The sequence below is a fragment of the Ranitomeya imitator genome, chromosome 3 (assembly GCF_032444005.1).
Source record: "Ranitomeya imitator isolate aRanImi1 chromosome 3, aRanImi1.pri, whole genome shotgun sequence".
NCBI classification, from domain to species: domain Eukaryota; kingdom Metazoa; phylum Chordata; class Amphibia; order Anura; family Dendrobatidae; genus Ranitomeya; species Ranitomeya imitator.
Window position 1 is genome coordinate 396,765,271 of NC_091284.1, and position 18,816 is coordinate 396,784,086.

General features: G+C 46.0%; 1 protein-coding gene across 1 annotated transcript in view; it reads right to left on the bottom strand.

Moving 5' to 3' along the window:
- KPNA6 (karyopherin subunit alpha 6) overlaps positions 1-18,816 on the bottom strand; it is a 34,585-nt gene that overhangs the window by 5,229 nt on the left and 10,540 nt on the right. The window contains exons 3-13 of the mRNA XM_069757016.1: positions 13,218-13,313; positions 12,958-13,057; positions 12,688-12,782; positions 12,477-12,608; positions 12,284-12,372; positions 12,068-12,167; positions 11,786-11,949; positions 11,049-11,127; positions 1,767-1,892; positions 1,202-1,329; positions 923-1,101 (exon numbers count right to left, since the gene is read on the bottom strand). Of these exons, the coding sequence (XP_069613117.1) occupies positions 923-1,101; positions 1,202-1,329; positions 1,767-1,892; positions 11,049-11,127; positions 11,786-11,949; positions 12,068-12,167; positions 12,284-12,372; positions 12,477-12,608; positions 12,688-12,782; positions 12,958-13,057; positions 13,218-13,313 (1,288 nt within the window). The remainder of the gene's footprint in view (positions 1-922; positions 1,102-1,201; positions 1,330-1,766; positions 1,893-11,048; positions 11,128-11,785; positions 11,950-12,067; positions 12,168-12,283; positions 12,373-12,476; positions 12,609-12,687; positions 12,783-12,957; positions 13,058-13,217; positions 13,314-18,816) is intronic.

An 18,816-nucleotide genomic window follows, 5' to 3' on the forward strand; every position in this document is an offset into this window, starting at 1 on the left:
GCTTGTGCGTGCCCTCATCATCTCCTGCCTCGACTACTGCAACATTCTTTTCTGTGGCCTCCCTGCTAACATCCTTGCACCTCTCCAGCCCATCCTTAACTCTGCTGCCCGACTAATTCCTCTCTCTTTCCTCGCTACTCCTCTGCTTTCCCCCCCTCTGCAAATCTCTTCACTGGCTCCCATTCCCTCAGCGTATCCAGTTCAAATGACTAATACTGACCTACAAAGACATTCATAACCTGTCTCCTCCATATATCTCTGAACTAATCTCCTGTCCTCCCAAGACCTCCTTCTCTCCTCCACAATGATCCACTCCTCACCCAACCGCCTCCAAGACTTCTCCCGAATATCCCCCATCCTCTGGAATGCTTTGCCCCAACACGTCCGACTATCAACCACATTCGGATCCTTAAGACGGAACATGAAAACCCACCTCTTCAGGAAAGCCTACAGCCTGCACTGACCCCGCTGCCTCCTCACCACTACCGGAGCTACCACCTCACCAACACCAGAGCTGCTGCAACCCTCAACCTACTGTCTCCTTCCCCATAATCCTGTAGAATGTAAGCCCGCAAGGGCAGGGTCCTCGCTCCTCTGTATCAGTCTGTCATTGTTAGTTTGCTTACTGTAAGTGATATCTGTAATTTGTATGTAACCCCTTCTCATGTACAGGACCATGGAATCAATGGTGCTATATAAATAATAATAGTAATAATAAATGACTAAAATGTTCTTCTTAATGCCAAAGGATACCTAGTGGTGCTATATACAGAAAGCCACACTTCCCAATATGCAATAGCAGTAATTTAAAGTGTGTGTCATTGATAGCCAAGTTTCCTACACTGTAGAATCTACAGTATATGACTGCATGTTAAAATAGTAACTTGGCTACATATTAGAAAAGCCACACTTTTAGCCTTACCATATGCCTCTTCTATCAGTCCACAGTAAGGGTTTATGCCACCACCGCCTTGTTTTGCCTCTTGATCCCCAAGACGGAGGATATTTTCTAGTCCATTCAGAGCTACTTGCACTATTTTTGAATCCATGACTGTCAGGAGATCACAAAGTGGCTTGATACAACCCAAGTCCACCAAGTATCTAAAATAAATGAACATAATTAAATTATCCATGTGTAGAGGAGATTTAATGCTGGTGCTTTTTACACACGTTTTCAATATGTATATTCAGTTGCTCTTACCTGATTTGCTCTGAAGTACCCCCAGATGTGGCATTTGTGATGGCCCAGGCAGCTTCTTTTCGTGTGCGAAATTCTGCTTTTTGCAAAATCTCAATCAATACTGGAAATATATTGGCATCGGCAACCGCCTGGGGACAAAAATGGACACAAATTCATATGAAATCAGAGGACATAAAGCCACAGAAGGGTTCTGCTAATTAAATAGCGACTAAATGCTACCAGATCTTCACATTTTGCTACAAAAAGTTGAAGGGAAACAAAAGTCGAAACAGCACTTAATTGCGGACTAGGGCTGCAACATTAATGGAGAACTGCATGGGAAGGATTTGGGATGGTCACTTCCATCTTGCCAGGTTTTTTATTCCCACAGACAAAACAAGTTTAAAGGTCATGTCCATCTGTAAGTTATTGATGAAGCATGAATGACCCAAGAAAATATTGGTTGGTTATCGCAGCTTCATACCAGAAACACTAAGACTTAGGCCTCCGTCTACTAAGTAGCACTGTTACATCTAAAAAGTGAAGGTCCACTAAGGACCCTTACATTGGGTCCTACTTACATTACCTGTATTTGAGCTCTATTGCCAGCAGTGATATTAGAGATGGTCCAACAGGCCTCTTTTCGGATAGATTCCTTTGGGCTACTCAGAAGATGTAAGAGACAAGGAAGAGCAGAGCAGTTTAAGATAACCTGCAGAAAAAAAATATTGCTCAAGGTTTTACTATAAAGCACACAACTTTCAGATTGGACATGGTAGCCACAAACAGGAGTTAGGGACATGACTGCTTCAGAGAAAGAGGCTGGGCAGAAAACTCTACTGAGACAAATTGAGGGCCAAGGTGGTTATTAAGGCTGTGTTAGGCCACATGGAGAAGAAAGATGAAAAAAACAAAAAAATGTGTTGTATGCTTTGTGTCAAGGGCAGACATACTTGTACTGAACATGACTTTTCCTAAAAAAAGCAGCACTGTGATTAAGCAACAGGGAACAGGGCAGAGAACTAACCCAAGAGTCATTAAAAGGCAGTGGAGGAAGAAAGATACCACACCCTTGTATCCAGGGTGGAAAAACCAAGCATGATATGGAGTGATCCATTTGAATTTGTGATCTGATTTCCCCCTTCTTCAATGCATGCCCCTTCTGTTATTTGTGTTTTGTATGTGTAATTGTATGTGCTATCTTAATCCCTTAACGACCGCTGGTACGCCTTTTAAAGGCGACAGTTAAGGGTACTTATGCCTCAACGCCACTTTTTAACGACGCTGAGAAATAAGAGTATATCGCCCCCCATAGTTGTAATTTCTCTGGGGTCTCAGCTACAGGGGGTAGCGGAGAGCCCAGAGAACATGATTTGGGTCGTTTTTTTTTGTTGTTTTTTTTTACCAACCCCAGTGTTGCGATCGCCGTTATTAATGGAATAATGGCGACAGTAAAAAAAAAAAAAAAAAAAGTTAGATTTCCCATTTAATTTCTCTCTCCTCTGATGTGATCGCATATCAGAGGAGAAATTGGGTTCCCCCCGATCTCTCCCCTCGGTACCTCCAATGTCCCTGGACCCTCCCGATTCACCCCCGTGATGTCCCCCGGCATCTTCTTCCGGGAAGAAACCCCCCTTTATCACCCCTTAGTTAGGTAAAAATAATAAGGGTTAAGGTTGGGCTAAAGTTAGGGTTATGGTTAAAATTATGGTTAAGGTTGGGATTACGGTTAAGGGTGTGTCGGGTTTAGGGTTGTGGTTAGGATTAGGGGTGTGTTGGGGTTAGGATTATGGTTAGGGTTGGGATTAGGGTTGGGGGTGTGTTGGGGATAGGGTTGGAGTTAGAATTGGGGGGGTTCCATTGTTTAGGTACATCAGGGGGTCTCCAAACGTGACATGGCGCCACCATTGATTCCAGCCAATTTTGCGTTCAAAAAGTCAAACAGTGCTCCCTCCCTTCTGAGTCCTGCCATGCGCCCATACAGTTGCTTTCCCCACATACAGGGTATTGGAGACAGCACGGTGGCTCAGTGGTTAGCACTGCAGCCTTGCAGCGGGGCTTCCACCAAAGACAACATCTGCAAGGAGTTTGTATGTTCTCCCCGTGTTTGCGTGGGTTTCCTCCGGGTTCTCCGGTTTCCTCCCACATTCCAAAGACATACAGTTGTGGCCAAAAGTATTGACACCCCTGCAATTCTGTCAGATAATACTCAGTTTCTTCCTGAAAATGATTGCAATCACAAATTCTTTGGTATTATTATCTTCATTTAATTTGTCTTACATGAAAAAACACAAATGAGAATGAAGCAAAAAGCAAAACATTGATCATTTCACACAAAACTCCAAAAATGGGCCAGACAAAAGCATTGGCACCCTCAGCCTAATACTTGGTTGCACAACCTTTAGCCAAAATAACTGCGACCAACCGCTTCCGGTAACCATCAATGAGTTTCTTACAATGCTCTGCTGGAATTTTAGACCATTCTTCTTTGGCAAACTGCTCCAGGTCCCTGATATTTGAAGGGTGCCTTCTCCAAACTGCCATTTTTAGATCTCTCCACAGGTGTTCTATGGGATTCAGGTCTGGACTCATTGCTGGCCACCTTAGAAGTCTCCAGTGCGCTCTCTCAAACCATTTTCTAGTGCTTTTTGAAGTGTGTTTTGGGTCATTGTCCTGCTGGAAGACCCATGACCTCTGAGGGAGACCCAGCTTTCTCACACTGGGCCCTACATTATGCTGCAAAATTTGTTGGTAGTCTTCAGACTTCATAATGCCATGCACACGGTCAAGCAGTCCAGTGCCAGAGGCAGCAAAGCAACCCCAAAACATCAGGGAACCTCTGCCATGTTTGACTGTGGGGACCGTGTTCTTTTCTTTTTATGCCTCTTTTTTCTTCTGTAAACTCTATGTTGATGCCTTTACCCAAAAAGCTCTACTTTTGTCTCATCTGACCAGAAAACATTCTTCCAAAACGTTTTAGGCTTTTTCAGGTAAGTTTTGGCAAACTCCAGCCTGGCTTTTTTATGTCTCGGGGTAAGAAGTGGGGTCTTCCTGGGTCTCCTACCATACAGTCCATTTTCATTCAGACGCCGACGGATAGTACGGGTTGACACTGTTGTACCCTCGGACTGCAGGGCAGCTTGAACTTGTTTGGATGTTAGTCGAGGTTCTTTATCCAACATCCGCACAATCTTGCGTTGAAATCTCTTGTCAATTTTTCTTTTCCGTCCACATCTAGGGAGGTTAGCCACAGTGCCATGGGCTTTAAGCTTCTTGATGACACTGCGCACGGTAGACACAGGAACATTCAGGTCTTTGGAGATGGACTTGTAGCCTTGAGATTGCTCATGCTTCCTCACAATTTGGTTTCTCAAGTCCTCAGACAGTTCTTTGGTCTTCTTTCTTTTCTCCATGCTCAATGTGGTACACACAAGGACACAGGACAGAGGTCGAGTAAACTTTAATCCATGTCAACTGACTGCAAGTGTGATTTAGTTATTGCCAACACCTGTTAGGTGCCACAGGTAAGTTACAGGTGCTGTTAATTACACAAATTAGAGAAGCACCACATGATTTTTCAAACAGTGCCAATACTTTTGTCCACCCCATTTTTATGTTTGGTGTGGAATTATATCCAATTTGGCTTTAGGACAATTCTTTTTGTGTTTTTTCATTTAAGACAAATTAAATGAAGATAATAACAAAGAATTTGTGTTTGCAATCATTTTCAGGAAGAAACTGAGTATTATCTGACAGAATTGCAGGGGTGTCAATACTTTTGGCCACAACTGTACTGACAGGGAATTTAGATTTTGAGCCCCATCGGGGACAGTGATAATGTGTGCAAACGAATGCGCTGCGGAATAGGTTAGCGCTATATAAAAAATAAATAAATAAAAACATACATAAAAATAATAAAAATATTACTAATAAATAGTAGTAGTAATAATAATAAATTATTATTATATCGCACAACTAGTTTTGTGGTCCATTTTTTACCATTGTAAAAATAAAAAAAATGGTTCCAAAGTAAATTTTTTGTGAAAAAAGTAAAATAGGGATTTTTGTGTACTCAACGTAAAATCCTTTTCTCCAAGTCAATCATTGGGGGACACAGGACCATGGTTGTTATGCTGCTGTCACTAGGAGGACACTAAGTTAACACAAAGAATAGCTCCTCCTCTGCAGTATACACCCTCCTGCTGGCTCAAAGTGAACCAATTCGGTAACAAAGCAGTAGGAGCTTAACATTTAACAAGAATAAACTATTCCAAAACCAAGTCAACACAGAAAAAACTAAAGCCAACAGGCTAACAGGGTGGGTGCTGTGTCCCCCAATGATTGGCTCGGAGAAAAGGATTTGACGGTGAGTACACAAAAATCACTATTACTCTTACGCCTCAACGGGGGACACAGGACCATGGGACGTCCAAAGCAGTCCCTGGGTGGGAAACAATCCACTGCAATTGCTCCTTGTACCTACAAGTTACAGATGCGGCACTGCCGCCTGCAATATTCGTCTGCCGATGGACGCATCTGCCGAGGCCTGAGAGTGGACATGGTAATGTTTCGTAAACGTATGCAGGCTGGACCAAGTCGCAGCTCTGCAGACTTGTGCTGCCGACGCCTGATGCCGGATGGCACAAGACGCACCCACTGACCAAGTAGAGTGAGCCTTAATCCCTGCTTGGACGGAGTGACCTCCGACTCGGTAGGACTCCTGGATAGCTGAACAAATCCACTTGGCTACCGTAGCTTTGGAAGCGGTTAGACCTTTCCTTGGCCCTTCCGGGAGCATGAACAGGGCATCTGACCTGCAGAAAGACGCCGTCCTCGAGACATATATCCTAAGAGCTCTCACCAAGTCCAGTGTGTGAAGAGCCTTCTTGGTGCGATGTACTTGTGCCGGGAAAAGTGAAGGCAAGACAAGTTCCTCATTGAGGTGGAAAGATGAGACAACTTCCGGTAGAAAAGACGGGTTGTTCTCAAAATCACCTTATCCTGATGAAAAATGAGGAAAGGAACTTGACAAGACAAAGCCGCCAGCTCTGAGACTCGTCGGATGGACGTGACCGCAACCAGGAAGGCAACTTTCCATGACAGAAAAGACAGGGGAACGTCCTGCAGAGGTTCAAAAGGGGCCTCCTGCAAGAGTCCGAGGACCAAATTAAGGTCCCATGGTTCCAACGGCATCTTATAGGGCGGCACCACATGGGAGATGTGAATGAACATCTTCACCTGTAATATGTTGGCATTTCTACGTTGGAACAGGACAGACAAGGCTGAAATCTGCCCTTTGAGAAAACTAAGGGCGAGACCTAAGTCCAAACCCGACTGAAGGAATTCGAGGATGGAAGGAATGGAAAATTCGAGAGGAGTGCGTCCTCGGTCCTTGCACCATGAGAAGAAGGTCTTCCAAATGCGATGATATATACGCACAGACGTAGGCTTTCTAGCACTGATCATGGTAGAAATGACTTTCTGAGAGAAGCCTGCCTGTGTTAGCACCCAGGCCTCAACGGTCATGCCGTCAAACACAGGGATTCGGAGTTCTCGTGGTAAATGGGGTCCTGGACCAACTGGTCTGCTCGATTCGGTAATCGCCAGGGGACATCGGCGACAAGTTGAACTAGTTCGGCGTACTAGGCCCTGCGCGCCAATCTGGATCAATCAGGATTACTGATATCCCCTCCGCTCTGATCTTCTTGATGACTCTCGGCAGTAAACGAAGCGGAGGAAATATGTACGGATGCTGCAACTGATGCCACGAGTGAACGAGTGCATCTGCCCCAATGGCTGCCGGATCATGGGACCGAGCTATCAAGTTGGGAACCTTGGAATTTAGCTGTGAGGCCATCAGATCCACGTCCGGGTTCCCCAACGACAGCAGATCTGGTGGAAGATCTACGGATGGAGAGAACACTCTCTGGAGTCGAGACCTTGACGCCTGAGGAAGTCTGCTTCCCAATTTTCCACTCCCGGGATATGAACTGCTGAGATCATTGAGCGGTTTTCCTCGGCCCAGCGGAGAATATGGCCTACCTCGGTCATGGCTGCCTTGCTGCGTGTTCCCCCCTGCCGGTTGATGTATGCCACTGCCGTGAATCCTGATGGGTCGACCCGCCAGGAAGGGATGGAATTGGAGAAGAGCCAACCTGATTGCCTGTATTTCCAGGATGTTGATGGGCAGGTGTGCTTCCTGAAGAGACCAGCGGCCCTGAGCAGTGTGATGGTTGAACAATGCTCCCCAGCCCAGAAGACTGGCATCTGTTGTCACGACTAGCCAATGTACTGGGAGAAAAGACTTCCCTTGATTCAGGGAGGACTTCAAAGTCCACCACCTGAGACTGTGACTCGCTGGGGAAGGAGGAAACGACGATCGAGAGAGGACGGGTTCCTGTCCCACACAGCCAGGAGAGCATGCTGTAAGGGGCGGAGGTTTAGTTGAGCGAATGGGACCGCCTCCATATCTACCATCCTGCCGAGGACTCTCATACTGAAACACAGAGAGTGAGTATGAGGTTGAGAGAGCTTCTGAGCTTCCCGCTGTAAGACAGATCTTTTCCGGGGGAAGAAGTTCCAACCCCTGGGACGAGTCCAGTATCATTCCTAGAAAGGAAATTCGCTGAACAGCGGTACTGGGGAAGATTTTTGGAAGTTTATCTTCCAACCCAGGCAAGAAAGAGTATCTATTGTGATGGTCACTGCCTCCTTGCAGGTGCGGAAAGAGGGGCCTTTGATGAGGATATCGTCTATATACGGTAACACCACCACTCCTCGGGTATGGAGGATTGCCACGGCGGCCGCCATGACCTTGGTGAATACCCTGGGAGTGGTGGCGAGGCCGAAAGGCAGAGCAGCAAACTGAAAGTGGTCTTCCTGAACTGCGAAGCGAAGAAACCTTTGGTGAGAAGGTAAAATAGGAATGTGAAGGTTCGCGTCCTGGATGTCTATGGACGCCAGGAACTCGCCTTTCTCCATGGAGGTGATGACAGAACGAAGCGATTCCATCCGGAACAGTCACACCCTGACAAATTTGTTCAGCGGTTTTAGGTCCAGTATGGGCCGTACTGTGCCGTCCTTCTTTGGAACAATAAACAGGTTTGAATAAAAACCTTGAAACCTTTCGCTTTGAGGAACCGGGATAATAACCCTGTCTTCTTTTAGAGAGCTTATGACCTGGAAGAACTCTGATGCCTTTGCCCTGGGAGGAGAAGACAGGAAAAAGCGATTTGGTGGAAGAGAGGAGAATTCTATTCTATCTTGTATCCGGAGGACACTAGGTCACGGACCCATTCGTCGTGAACGACCGAGAGCCACGCGTCGCTGAAGGAAAGCAGGCGGCCGCCTACTTTGAGGGTGCCCTCCGGATACCGCAGGGAGTCATTGTTTGGGAGACCTGCCCGGTCTGGACCCTCTGGACCCTGACTGCCTAGGCCTGCCACTCCAAGAAGGGGAAGGTTTGTAAGAGGTCTGAGGACCTCTATCCCTATGTTGTGCCCGGCAAGGTTCGGAAGATGTGGAAGTAGAGGACCAATTTGAGTTGAAGCGAAAAAAATCGGGACCAAGCTTGCTGTTGCTGGTTCCGAAAGGGCCGAAAGAGTCTCTGTTGTGGAAGAAATTTAGTCTTTCCTGCAGTGGCGTCGGAAATTAATTGGTCAAGCTTTTCGCCAAAAAGGCGACCGCTCTGATATGGAAGAGAAGTCAATGACTTTTGGAAGCCGAATTGGACGCCAGTCCCTGAGCCATAATGACCTCCGGATAGTGATGGCGTTAGCTGCTGCTTGCGAAGCACAGTTAGCAGCGTCCAGGGACGCGGTAACTACAAAGTCTCCAACTCTGGCTATCTGAGTAGCGAGGTCTGCTATCCCAGGGGAATTGGGGGGGGGGAGGAGGGAGATCGGTATCCCGCACCGCTACAGACAAGACCACAGCCCAGTGGGTCATAGCCTTAGCAGCAAAGGATGGGAAGAGTGCGGCTGCTGAGACTTCAAAGGCTGAACGCGCCATATTGTCGATCTGACGATCGGTTGGGTTTTTAACAGAGGCGCCCTCCGAAGAGGATAAACTAGATTTAGTAGCCAGGCGTGATACCGGAGGATCTACTGGGGGAGATTGAGACCAATCTTTTCTTAGATCCTGGGCAAAGGGATATTTTGATTCCATGGGCTTCTGCCCTGTGAATCGTTTATCAGGACGGATCCTGTGAGATTCAACGATTTCCTTAAATTCGGGATGAGTGGCAAACACTCTGTGAGCTCGCTTGGTCCTCTTAAAGGTCACGGCATGTTCAGTTTTAGATAAAGGTTGCTCCTCAAGTTTCAAAGCCTTATTCACTGACTCAGAGTCGAGAGTCTCCTGATCGTGATGAAATTCCTGATCTAGGGACGAGTTAGAATCGTCCTCTGACACAGGCTCTCTACTAGCCCCAATGGAAGGGGAGCGAGAAATGGAGCTCTAAGAACCCGAAACCCGGTGATGGTCTGGGAATATGGCATGAGTCCTTTTCCTGGAAGAGCGAGAGCTCCTTGGCAATGTACGACCCCTAGAGTACCAGGGGTTTTGAGGATCGGAAGAGTCATCCTTAAGAGTGCCCTGGTTAGAGGAGGGGTCTCGGAACGATTCTAACGCTTTTGCCAGGGATGCCATAGACCGGGTAAGAGAGGTAGCCCACTCAGGGGGACCAGGCTCACTAGGTTCGGTATCAGTCAGACGCCATACATATTAATGTCCGGCTATGCACCTGGCTCCAGGAGAGGTAGATGGAGGGCTACTACATATGGTCGCCTGCTACGGAGGGGGAGATCGGAACGCGAAGGAACTGTCACCCGTAAGGTGAGCTCAGGGCTGGTATCCAATGTTGCATGAAAGGATACGGGAGGAACGCTCCACGTACTTGCCTGTTGATGGTTCGGGGGAGATCGGAACCTAGAAAGGGTCCGTCGTCCCCCATTCGCTCCGTTAAGGGAAAAAATAGAATAAAAATAAAAACGGTGGGGTCTGAAAGCAGACCCAAGTGCCTCCTACAGACAATAAGCAAGAACTGGTTCACTTAGAGCCAGCAGGAGGGTGTATACTGCAGGAGAGGAGCTATTCTTTATGTGTTAACTTAGTGTCCTCCTAGTGGCAGCAGCATAACACCCATAGTCCTGTGTCCCCCAATGAGGCGTAGGAGAAATGTTCATTTTTCCTTCCACATTGCTTTAGTTCTGGTAACGCACATGGAAGGTTAATAAACTTCTGGAACATGGTTTTGCGCACATTGAGGGGTGCAGTTTTTAGAATGGTGTCACTTTTGGGTATTTTCGTTTATATTGAACACCCAAACTCGCTTCAAATCTGAGGTGGTCCCTAAAAAAATGGTTTTGAAAATTTTGTTGGACAAATGAGAAATCGCTGGTCAACTTTTAAACCTTATAACGTCCTAACAAAAAAAAAATTATGTTTCCAAAATTGTGCTGATAAAAAGTTGACATGTGGGAAATGTTATGTATTAACTATTTTATGTGACAGCACTCTCTGATTTAAGGGTACAAAAATTAAAAGTTTGAAAATTGCAAAATGGTCTACATTTTTGCCAAATTTAGATTTTTTTCATAAACGCAAGTTATATTGAAGAAATTTTACCACTAACATGAAGTACAATATGTCACGAAAAAACAAACTCAATCACTGGGATACGTTAAAGCGTTCCAGAGCTATAACACCATAAAGTGACAGTGGTCAGAATTGTAAAAATTGGCCTGGTCATTAAGGACAAAAATTGGCTCTGTCACTAAGGGGTTAATTCAAGATTCCCATGTGGTAGGTAGGGTTAATAAATCTGGTGCAATTTTCTTAGGTCACAATTGACAACATAAGTTTTCACCTGTGTCTGAATGTCATCTCCTGTCACTATGTTCCCTACGGCTCTCAAGGCAGGCGAGGCCACTTTGTAATCGTTGTGCCTTAGTGTAGAAAAATAGAAAGGAAATGTTAATTATAAAAAGAGAAACAAGTAGTCATTGATTCGCTATAAGCTTTATAAAAAAAAAAAAAAAAAAGACTTTAGTTGAAAACTACAAATAAAGATTAAACAACAACCACAAGACAGATTTCATCACCCAAGTGTGTGGTGTAGTTTACTGTGCACAATCCTGCTGACAGGTTCAGTTTTTTTTATTTTTAGAAAATGCAGTATTACAAACCTAAGCCTGTTACATAATTGCTTTTATGACAGAGTCCGGTCATAAAAAGTTTTGAAAATTTGCAAGATTTTGGAAGAACATAAAGCTGCGCTAAAATTTTGTGACCTTTGGCGGTCTCCTACCATTTTCTCCTAGCTCGGACAAACTGAGCAGAGCTGGGGTGGCACCCCCTGCTTGTCATATTCATCATGTGCTGCGGTCTTTCATATTAATCTTACTCCATGCTGGAGTAAGGTTAGTAACGAGATGCACACGCAACTTTTCAGATGTGCTACATTCTCATCAATACCAGCATGAAAAAAAATGTGTAAATGTTACAAATCTGTAATCAAAAGCCAATTAATGTTTCATCTGCAATTTCTCAAATGTAGCAAATTACTCCTCACCCACAGAAAACTACAGAGTATTTGACACTAACATTAAGAGTTCCACCAGCCTACGGCAGACCCCTGAATCAATCACTGCTTGGATCTTTTCATTGGGCCCATCAGAAAGGTATGACAGTGCCCAGCAAGCATCTGCCAACAAGTCAGAGTCACTGGTGAACAGGAGACGTGATAACACAGGAAGACACTGCGATACCTAAAAAAAGCAAAACGATTGCTTTAATATTCTATCATTATTATTCTTAAGAAATATTGTCAAAAAAAGTGTTCTTTGCAGAAAGCAAAATTTTAAAATAAAAATAAAAAATACAAACTTTGTCAAAGTCCGGAGGTGGGTTCTTTCCACGGCATAGGTTAGACAAAGCCCATACACCATTTCTGGTCATGGTAAGACGGCATGACTTCGTAAGAAGACTGAAGGGAAAAAAATTAAAAAATTGTAAAATATTGCAGTACAGGCATCACTATAAAAATTAGCTGCAACAGTTACACACAATGTTACACTCGACTGATCTGCATAATATACTTACTTAAGAAGGGGAAGAAGGATCTCACAACTCAGCACATAGTCACGGCACACTGAGCTGTCACCGGCAATATTGCCCAAGGCCCACACCGCCTGCAGGAACCCATAGTATATTACACTTACGCTCAGAAAACAGACCAGCAAAACACAGAATGAGAAGCAGAAAAACACAGGGCAAACAAAGAGGATATTCAAACCTGCTCCTGAACATCTTCATACTCCGAGTTTAGCAACTGGATAAAGATTGGCACAGCTCCTGCTTCTATCACAATCTTTGTTTGTTGTGAAGTGCCCGAAGCAATGTTTGTCAAGGCCCAGGCGGCTTCAAACTGTGACAAACAATAACAATCAAGAATTCTGTGCATCCCTCTACATAACAATCTGCTTTCTCTACTTTAGTGCACGCACCTGTAGTGTATAGTTATCACTCCTTTTAAGAAAATCCACAAACCGCTCTACTACACCAGGAGCATTGATTACTTCATCTATTGGGGGGTTTGGCTCTAAAACAAAGCGATTAAAAGAAAAAAAAAGTAAATAGGTGAGCCTCCATGATCATCATTTTACACTGAATTATTCTATAGGTATAGAGCTCTATATAGATAGGATGGGCAAATACTATACCAACATTTACATAATGACTAGATAATACCCGTCTCTCAATGACAGCATACACACCCTTCGATAGCAGCTTTCGAAATTTCTGTGTTGTAGCCAACTGCAAGTCAGGATCATCAGATAGTAGTAGTCCAACCATTTCCCGGGTGATCACTCCATCCTAACAGTAGACAAAAGGAAAAGCACTTCACTATTGTACTAAAGAACAAAAATCAGGAAGTATGAAAATATTCTGGATTTATAGAAAAATAAAAAAAAAAGTTGGTTAATGTGATAGGATCAAGATAATCAGTATATTTCATCTCTAGTTCTAAACACACCCCAGAAGTTGTAGAGCTGACATAAGAGTCCATCAAAGGCCCATCAAACATGGATGCATCTTCAGAAACCAGTTCCACATTGCGACGCTTAAAAAGCTGCATAGAAGGAAAAAAAAAATGAAGACATTTTCAGGTCAGATAAGAATATAATTATACTTGACATTGTTGGAGAACCGAACAATTTTTTCTGTCCAAAATAATGAACTTCACATATTGTACATACTAAGAAACTTGACAGAATCTGAACATTCAGATTTGTTTTTTTCTCCCTTAAAGGGAACCTGTCACCCCGAAAATCGCGGGTGAGGTAAGCCCACCAGCATCAGGGGCTTATCTACAGCATTCTGTAATGCTGTAGATAAGCCCCCGATGTTACCTGAAAGAGGAGAAAAAGATGTTATATTATACTTAGCCAGGGGCGGTCCCGCTGCTGGTCAGGTCGGATGGGTGTCTCTGGTCCGCTGCGGCGCCTCCCATCTTCTTTCCATGACGTCCTCTTCTGATCTTCAGCCACGGCTCCGGCGCAGGCGTACTTTGTCTGCCCTGTTGAGGGCAGAGCAAAGTACTGCAGTGCGCAGGCGCCGGGCCTCTCTGACCTTTCCGGCGCCTGCGCACTGCAGTACTTTGTTGTGCAGTCCCTGGGTGGGGATTACATCAGATCAGGCCTTGTGCAACCGCTACTTACAAGTGCGACACCGCAGCCTGCAGAGTCCACCTGCCCAGACTCACATCTGTGAAAGTCTGGGAATTATAGTGCTTCAAGAATGCATGCGGACTGGACGAACCCGCAAGCTTGCAGGCCTTGCTTTGCCGACACCTGGTACCTAGAACCCAAGAAACCTCGATAGACAGGGAGATAGGCTGACAGGCTGACATCTAACACGGAAGGACTCCTGGATGGTGCAACAAATCCACCAAGCTGACATGGCCGATGAAACGGCTAAACCCTTTCTGTAACCGTCAGGAAGCTGTCCTCTAAGGCCTCCATCACATTTCCGTCTTTCAGCTCCCATCACAATCTGTCGATTTTTGAGAATGCAGGACCCTGCATTTTCTCATAGACTTGTATTGTGACGGATGGCCATCCGTTTTATCCGTCGTGCACTGGATCCTGCGTAAAAAAAAACGGTCCGTCGGGCAGAGAAAACAGGATTTTTGGTTGCTTACCGTAAAATCTGTTTCTTGAAGCCTCCATTGGGGGACACAGGAACCATGGGGACACAGGCATGGTTCCTGTGTCCCCATGGTTCCTGTGTCCCCATGGTTCCTGTGTCCCCCAATGAGAGGCGATAAAGAAAACATTCAGAGGAACGTTTTTTCTGCACGTCGGAAAATCAGATGCATCAATGACTGTGAAAAGCAGGAATCCAGCAACCGGTCCCGTCTTTTCAAACTGAGCATGCGTGGAAGAATTTCCCGTCATGGAAATTCTCTCTCTCTTTCTCTTTTTACTATTGATTCTGCCTATGCAGCATCAATAGTAACAAGATATAATGTTAAAAATAACAAAAAAGAAATAAAATATCGCAATATTCTCACCTACCGGCGTTCCCGCGCAGCGTCACCGATGCTCCTGGCATCTAGCGTTACTTCCTAGTAATACATTGCAAAATCTCGCAAGAAGTCGTGGTCTCGCGACTTCTCGCGAGATTTCGCAATGTATTACTAGGAACGCTAGCTGCTGGGAGCATCGCTGCGCGGGAACGCCAGTAGGTGAGAATACTGCGATTTTTAATTTTTTTTTTAACCTAGTTTGTGTTGTGTATGCGTTTTCGCAGCGGAAAACCACTGCGAAGACGCATACACAACAGGTGCACATAGCCTCAATGGGTCCGTCAGAAAGACGGGCCCAGTGCACACGTTTTTCACAATCTGCACAAGATCAGTCATTTCAACGTCTTGACGGATCCTGTGCAGATTTGGAAGACAGAAGTGTGAAAGAAGCCTTACCGTGAGGTAGCCCAAATAAAGTGTCCAACCTTCGGAAGGACGCCGTCCTCGAGACGTACCTACTCAGAGCACTCACTTTGTCCAGAATATGGGGAACCCATTCCGTTTTGTGGACTGGTGCCGAGAGAGACGAGGGAAGGACGATGCCCTCATAAAAGTGGGAATACAATACCACCTTGGTAACAAGGGATGGGGATGGCCTAACGACAACCTTGCCTTGATGGCAATAAGGGAAAGAAGTCTGAAAGGACAGAATGGCTAGCCCCGAAGACTCATCAGGGTGACAAGATAGAGAAAAAAGGGGCGACCTTCCTTGATAGTAAAGTCGGTCCGCAACAAAAGGAGTCTACTGTAAGACTCCCAGGACCATTAAGGTTCCAAAGATATAATGGTATGCGATAGGGAAGACCCTACTTGCAGTCTTTGTTGCAATAAGTCTCATAGTGTATCCTCACCCACCCCCTGCAGACTGTGAGCCCTCGCGGGCAGGGTCCTCCCTCCTTATGTACTCGTGTGCCTTGTTATCTGCTCATGTTTAATGTATTTGTCTATATCTGCCCCGTATTCACATGTAAAGCGCCATGGAATAAATGGCGCTATAAAAATGCATAATAATAATAATAATAATAATAATAATAATAAAATAAGACGGAAAAATGCCGGTTCCGGAGATGAAAAACCTGCCGTGGTCAGTGCAGATCTCCCAGGATCACTGGGGCCCTTCCTGCTTACGAAAGGCTAACTGAGGTAGTGGAAGAGGGGTTCTGGAACCTGGTACCATGGAAGAACCAGAGCATGCACTGCGATGGCATTTGGATCTCGGGACCAAACCATAGACTAGAGTACAATGGCATTCAGTCTGGACGTCATCCGATCTACATCTGGAGTACTCCAGTGAAGGCAGATCTGATGGAAGACTTACGGATGAAGTTCACACTCACTTGAGGTGAGACCCCGATGGCGGAAGAAGTCTGCCACCCAGAGTTGTACTCCTGGGATGTGTACTGCCGAGATAGCCGAATGATAGATCTCGGCCCATGAGAGAATGTGAGGTACCTCAGCCATGGCGCCTGACCGTGGGTAACTGATAGATGATCGACGTATGGCACAGCTGTGGCATTATTCGATTGAATTTGGATGGGGTGACCAGCCAGAAGGCAGTAGACCTGCTGCAGGACTAGCCATACCATTTGGATCTTCAGAACAATGATTGGGAGACTGGATTCCCGAGATGACAGGCGGCCGTGAGCAGAGAGGTGACGCTCCCCAGTCCAGAAGACTGGCATCGGTAGTCACTAATAACCATTGAACCGGGAAAAAGTATCTCCCCTGGATGAGGAAGGAGCTCAGAGACTAACCTCTGGAAACTTGTTTGACCTGCAGAAAAAAAAAAAGAGTGGAGCGAAGGATCTGCTTCCATTGCTATCACCCTCCTAGCAAATTGAATGGAATGAGGGGATGAGTGATCAAGTGCACAAGCTCCCTGTTGTAGGGCCATGACCTAGTCTCCAGGGAGAATTACCGACCCTCTGGAGGTGTCCAGGATCATCCTGAAAAAGGATAGCTGCTGGGCTGGAAATGAGGAAGACTTGTCTAAGTTTAGCTGCCAGGCCAGCCCAGATGAGAAAGGGTATCGTAAGGGATATAAGGGACTCAGCGCAGTCCAGGAGGAATGGCTAGAAGGTAAACCAGATAGGGCAGTACGACCACGCCCCTAGAGTGTAAGAGGGACATGACAGCCGCCATGACCCTTGCGAACACTTTGGGTGCGGTAGCAAGGCCAAAGGGCAAGGTCATGACCGGAAAATGCGGTCCGCGAATGGGAGCGAAGGGACTTTTGAAGAGGTGAGAAAATAGGAATGAAAAGGTAAGCATCCCAAATGTTGATGGATGCTAGGAACTCTACCTTTTTCCAAGGAAGTAATGGGCGAGTGGAGGAACTCCAACAGAAGGAGGACCTTGTCAAGCTTATTAGAAGTTTGAGGTCTAGGATCAGTCTTACTTTTTGCTCCCCTTTTTGGAAACGAGATCCCTTAGATCTAGGCTGTCCTGTACAACCCTTCCACTGCTGGTTGGGTCTATATGACACCTGCGATCCTTAGGTCCTGTGTGGGGAACGCTCCCAACTTCTCACAGAATAACCGATCACTCTGGCAAGAGTGATGTTGGAGGTTTTTTGAACGGGGGGTACACTTAATCGGAGTCGTAATGCCCTTCTGTATTAAATGGTATTTGCTGCTGACAGCACCACGCAACTAGCCGCATCCAAAGAGGCGTGAACTACATAATCTCCCGCTGAAAAGATTTGAATAGCCAGCTGTATTGTCACAGGGGAAAGGTTACAGATCTAAATTAAAGTAGTAAAGGTCTCCCAACTAGGAGACCATTGCTCTAGTGACCCATGTGGCGGCTAAGGGAAGGTAGAGCACTGGACCAGAGGCCGCAATACGGAATGAGTCAGATTTTCTAATTGAGGACCAGTCGGGCAGAGATGCTTAGGTATACCATCGGAGGCTCTACTCGGTTAAGCTGCTAGGTGGCAAAATAGCGGCTGCATCCAGTAGGTGAGGAGAAAAAAAACAACCCAAAAACCATCTCTTGCTATTGCTGCAGTCTTCGGACGGTGCAGAGTTAAAAGGATGAACCCTCGATCCACTGTCCTCTTAACAGGGAAGTGGGGAGGGATAGTCCGCCAAACTTGTATCATCCTCTAAATAGTGGCGGTGCAGAGTAGGGATGATCGGACACCAAAAGGATGGTGTCTCTTTACATCCACGAGTTCAGGTCCCTGGGTGGACAGGGCTGGTTGTCTGGCCCTTAGGCCTAGGTGAAGAAGAGGATACATGGAGGCGACACTCCATGTGCTCCTGTTAATGGTATGGGGAGATCGGTGTCTTTTAAAGGACTCGTCACCCTTAAAAATCAGACCAGGCATGGCATCCTATGTTGGAGGGTATGCCAGGAGAGGCATTCAACATGTTTGCATATTGCTGAAAAAGGATACCGCGCTTGAAGAGGTTTCTGTTTCTAGAGCAAAACCATTTGCAATTTGTCATGGTGGGGCTAGAACCCTGGCCTCCCATGCTGCGAAGCACCAGTGCTTTCCACTGGGCAACTGTAGTGCTCGCCAGTGAATCGCTTATCTGGACCCTCGCTGTCCTGGTGAATGGCAAATGCACTATAGGGAGTGTGGTCTCGGTTTTGAGGGACACTGAGTGATCTAGAGCAGAACCGGAGACCTCGTTAATCTACTGAGATTGGTTGATGGCCTAAATAGGCTAATCCATCATGTTCTGAAGCTCTGGCGAGTCCAGATCCAAGGCAACATCTAATCCATATGCAAAGGCTTGTTCTCAGCAAATCATTGGTGAGGGAGATCAAGAAATGAAGCTCCCCCGTTTTCTAGACGCCTGAGCGTTTCTAGATGCCTGTACGTTTGTAAAATACTCGCGGCCCCTGCTAGCCGACGGCTGCCATGTAGGAGAGGATCCATCTATATTGGTCCTGCAAGCACTTATAACCACAGAGGGTTAACGGAGGGATTCAATCTGTTGGTCAGAGAAGCCATCGATTGCGGCAGAGACTAAGCCCAATAAGGGGAACTAGGTACTCTGGGAAAAGCTGGGGTCGGCGGCAGGGAACTCCTGAG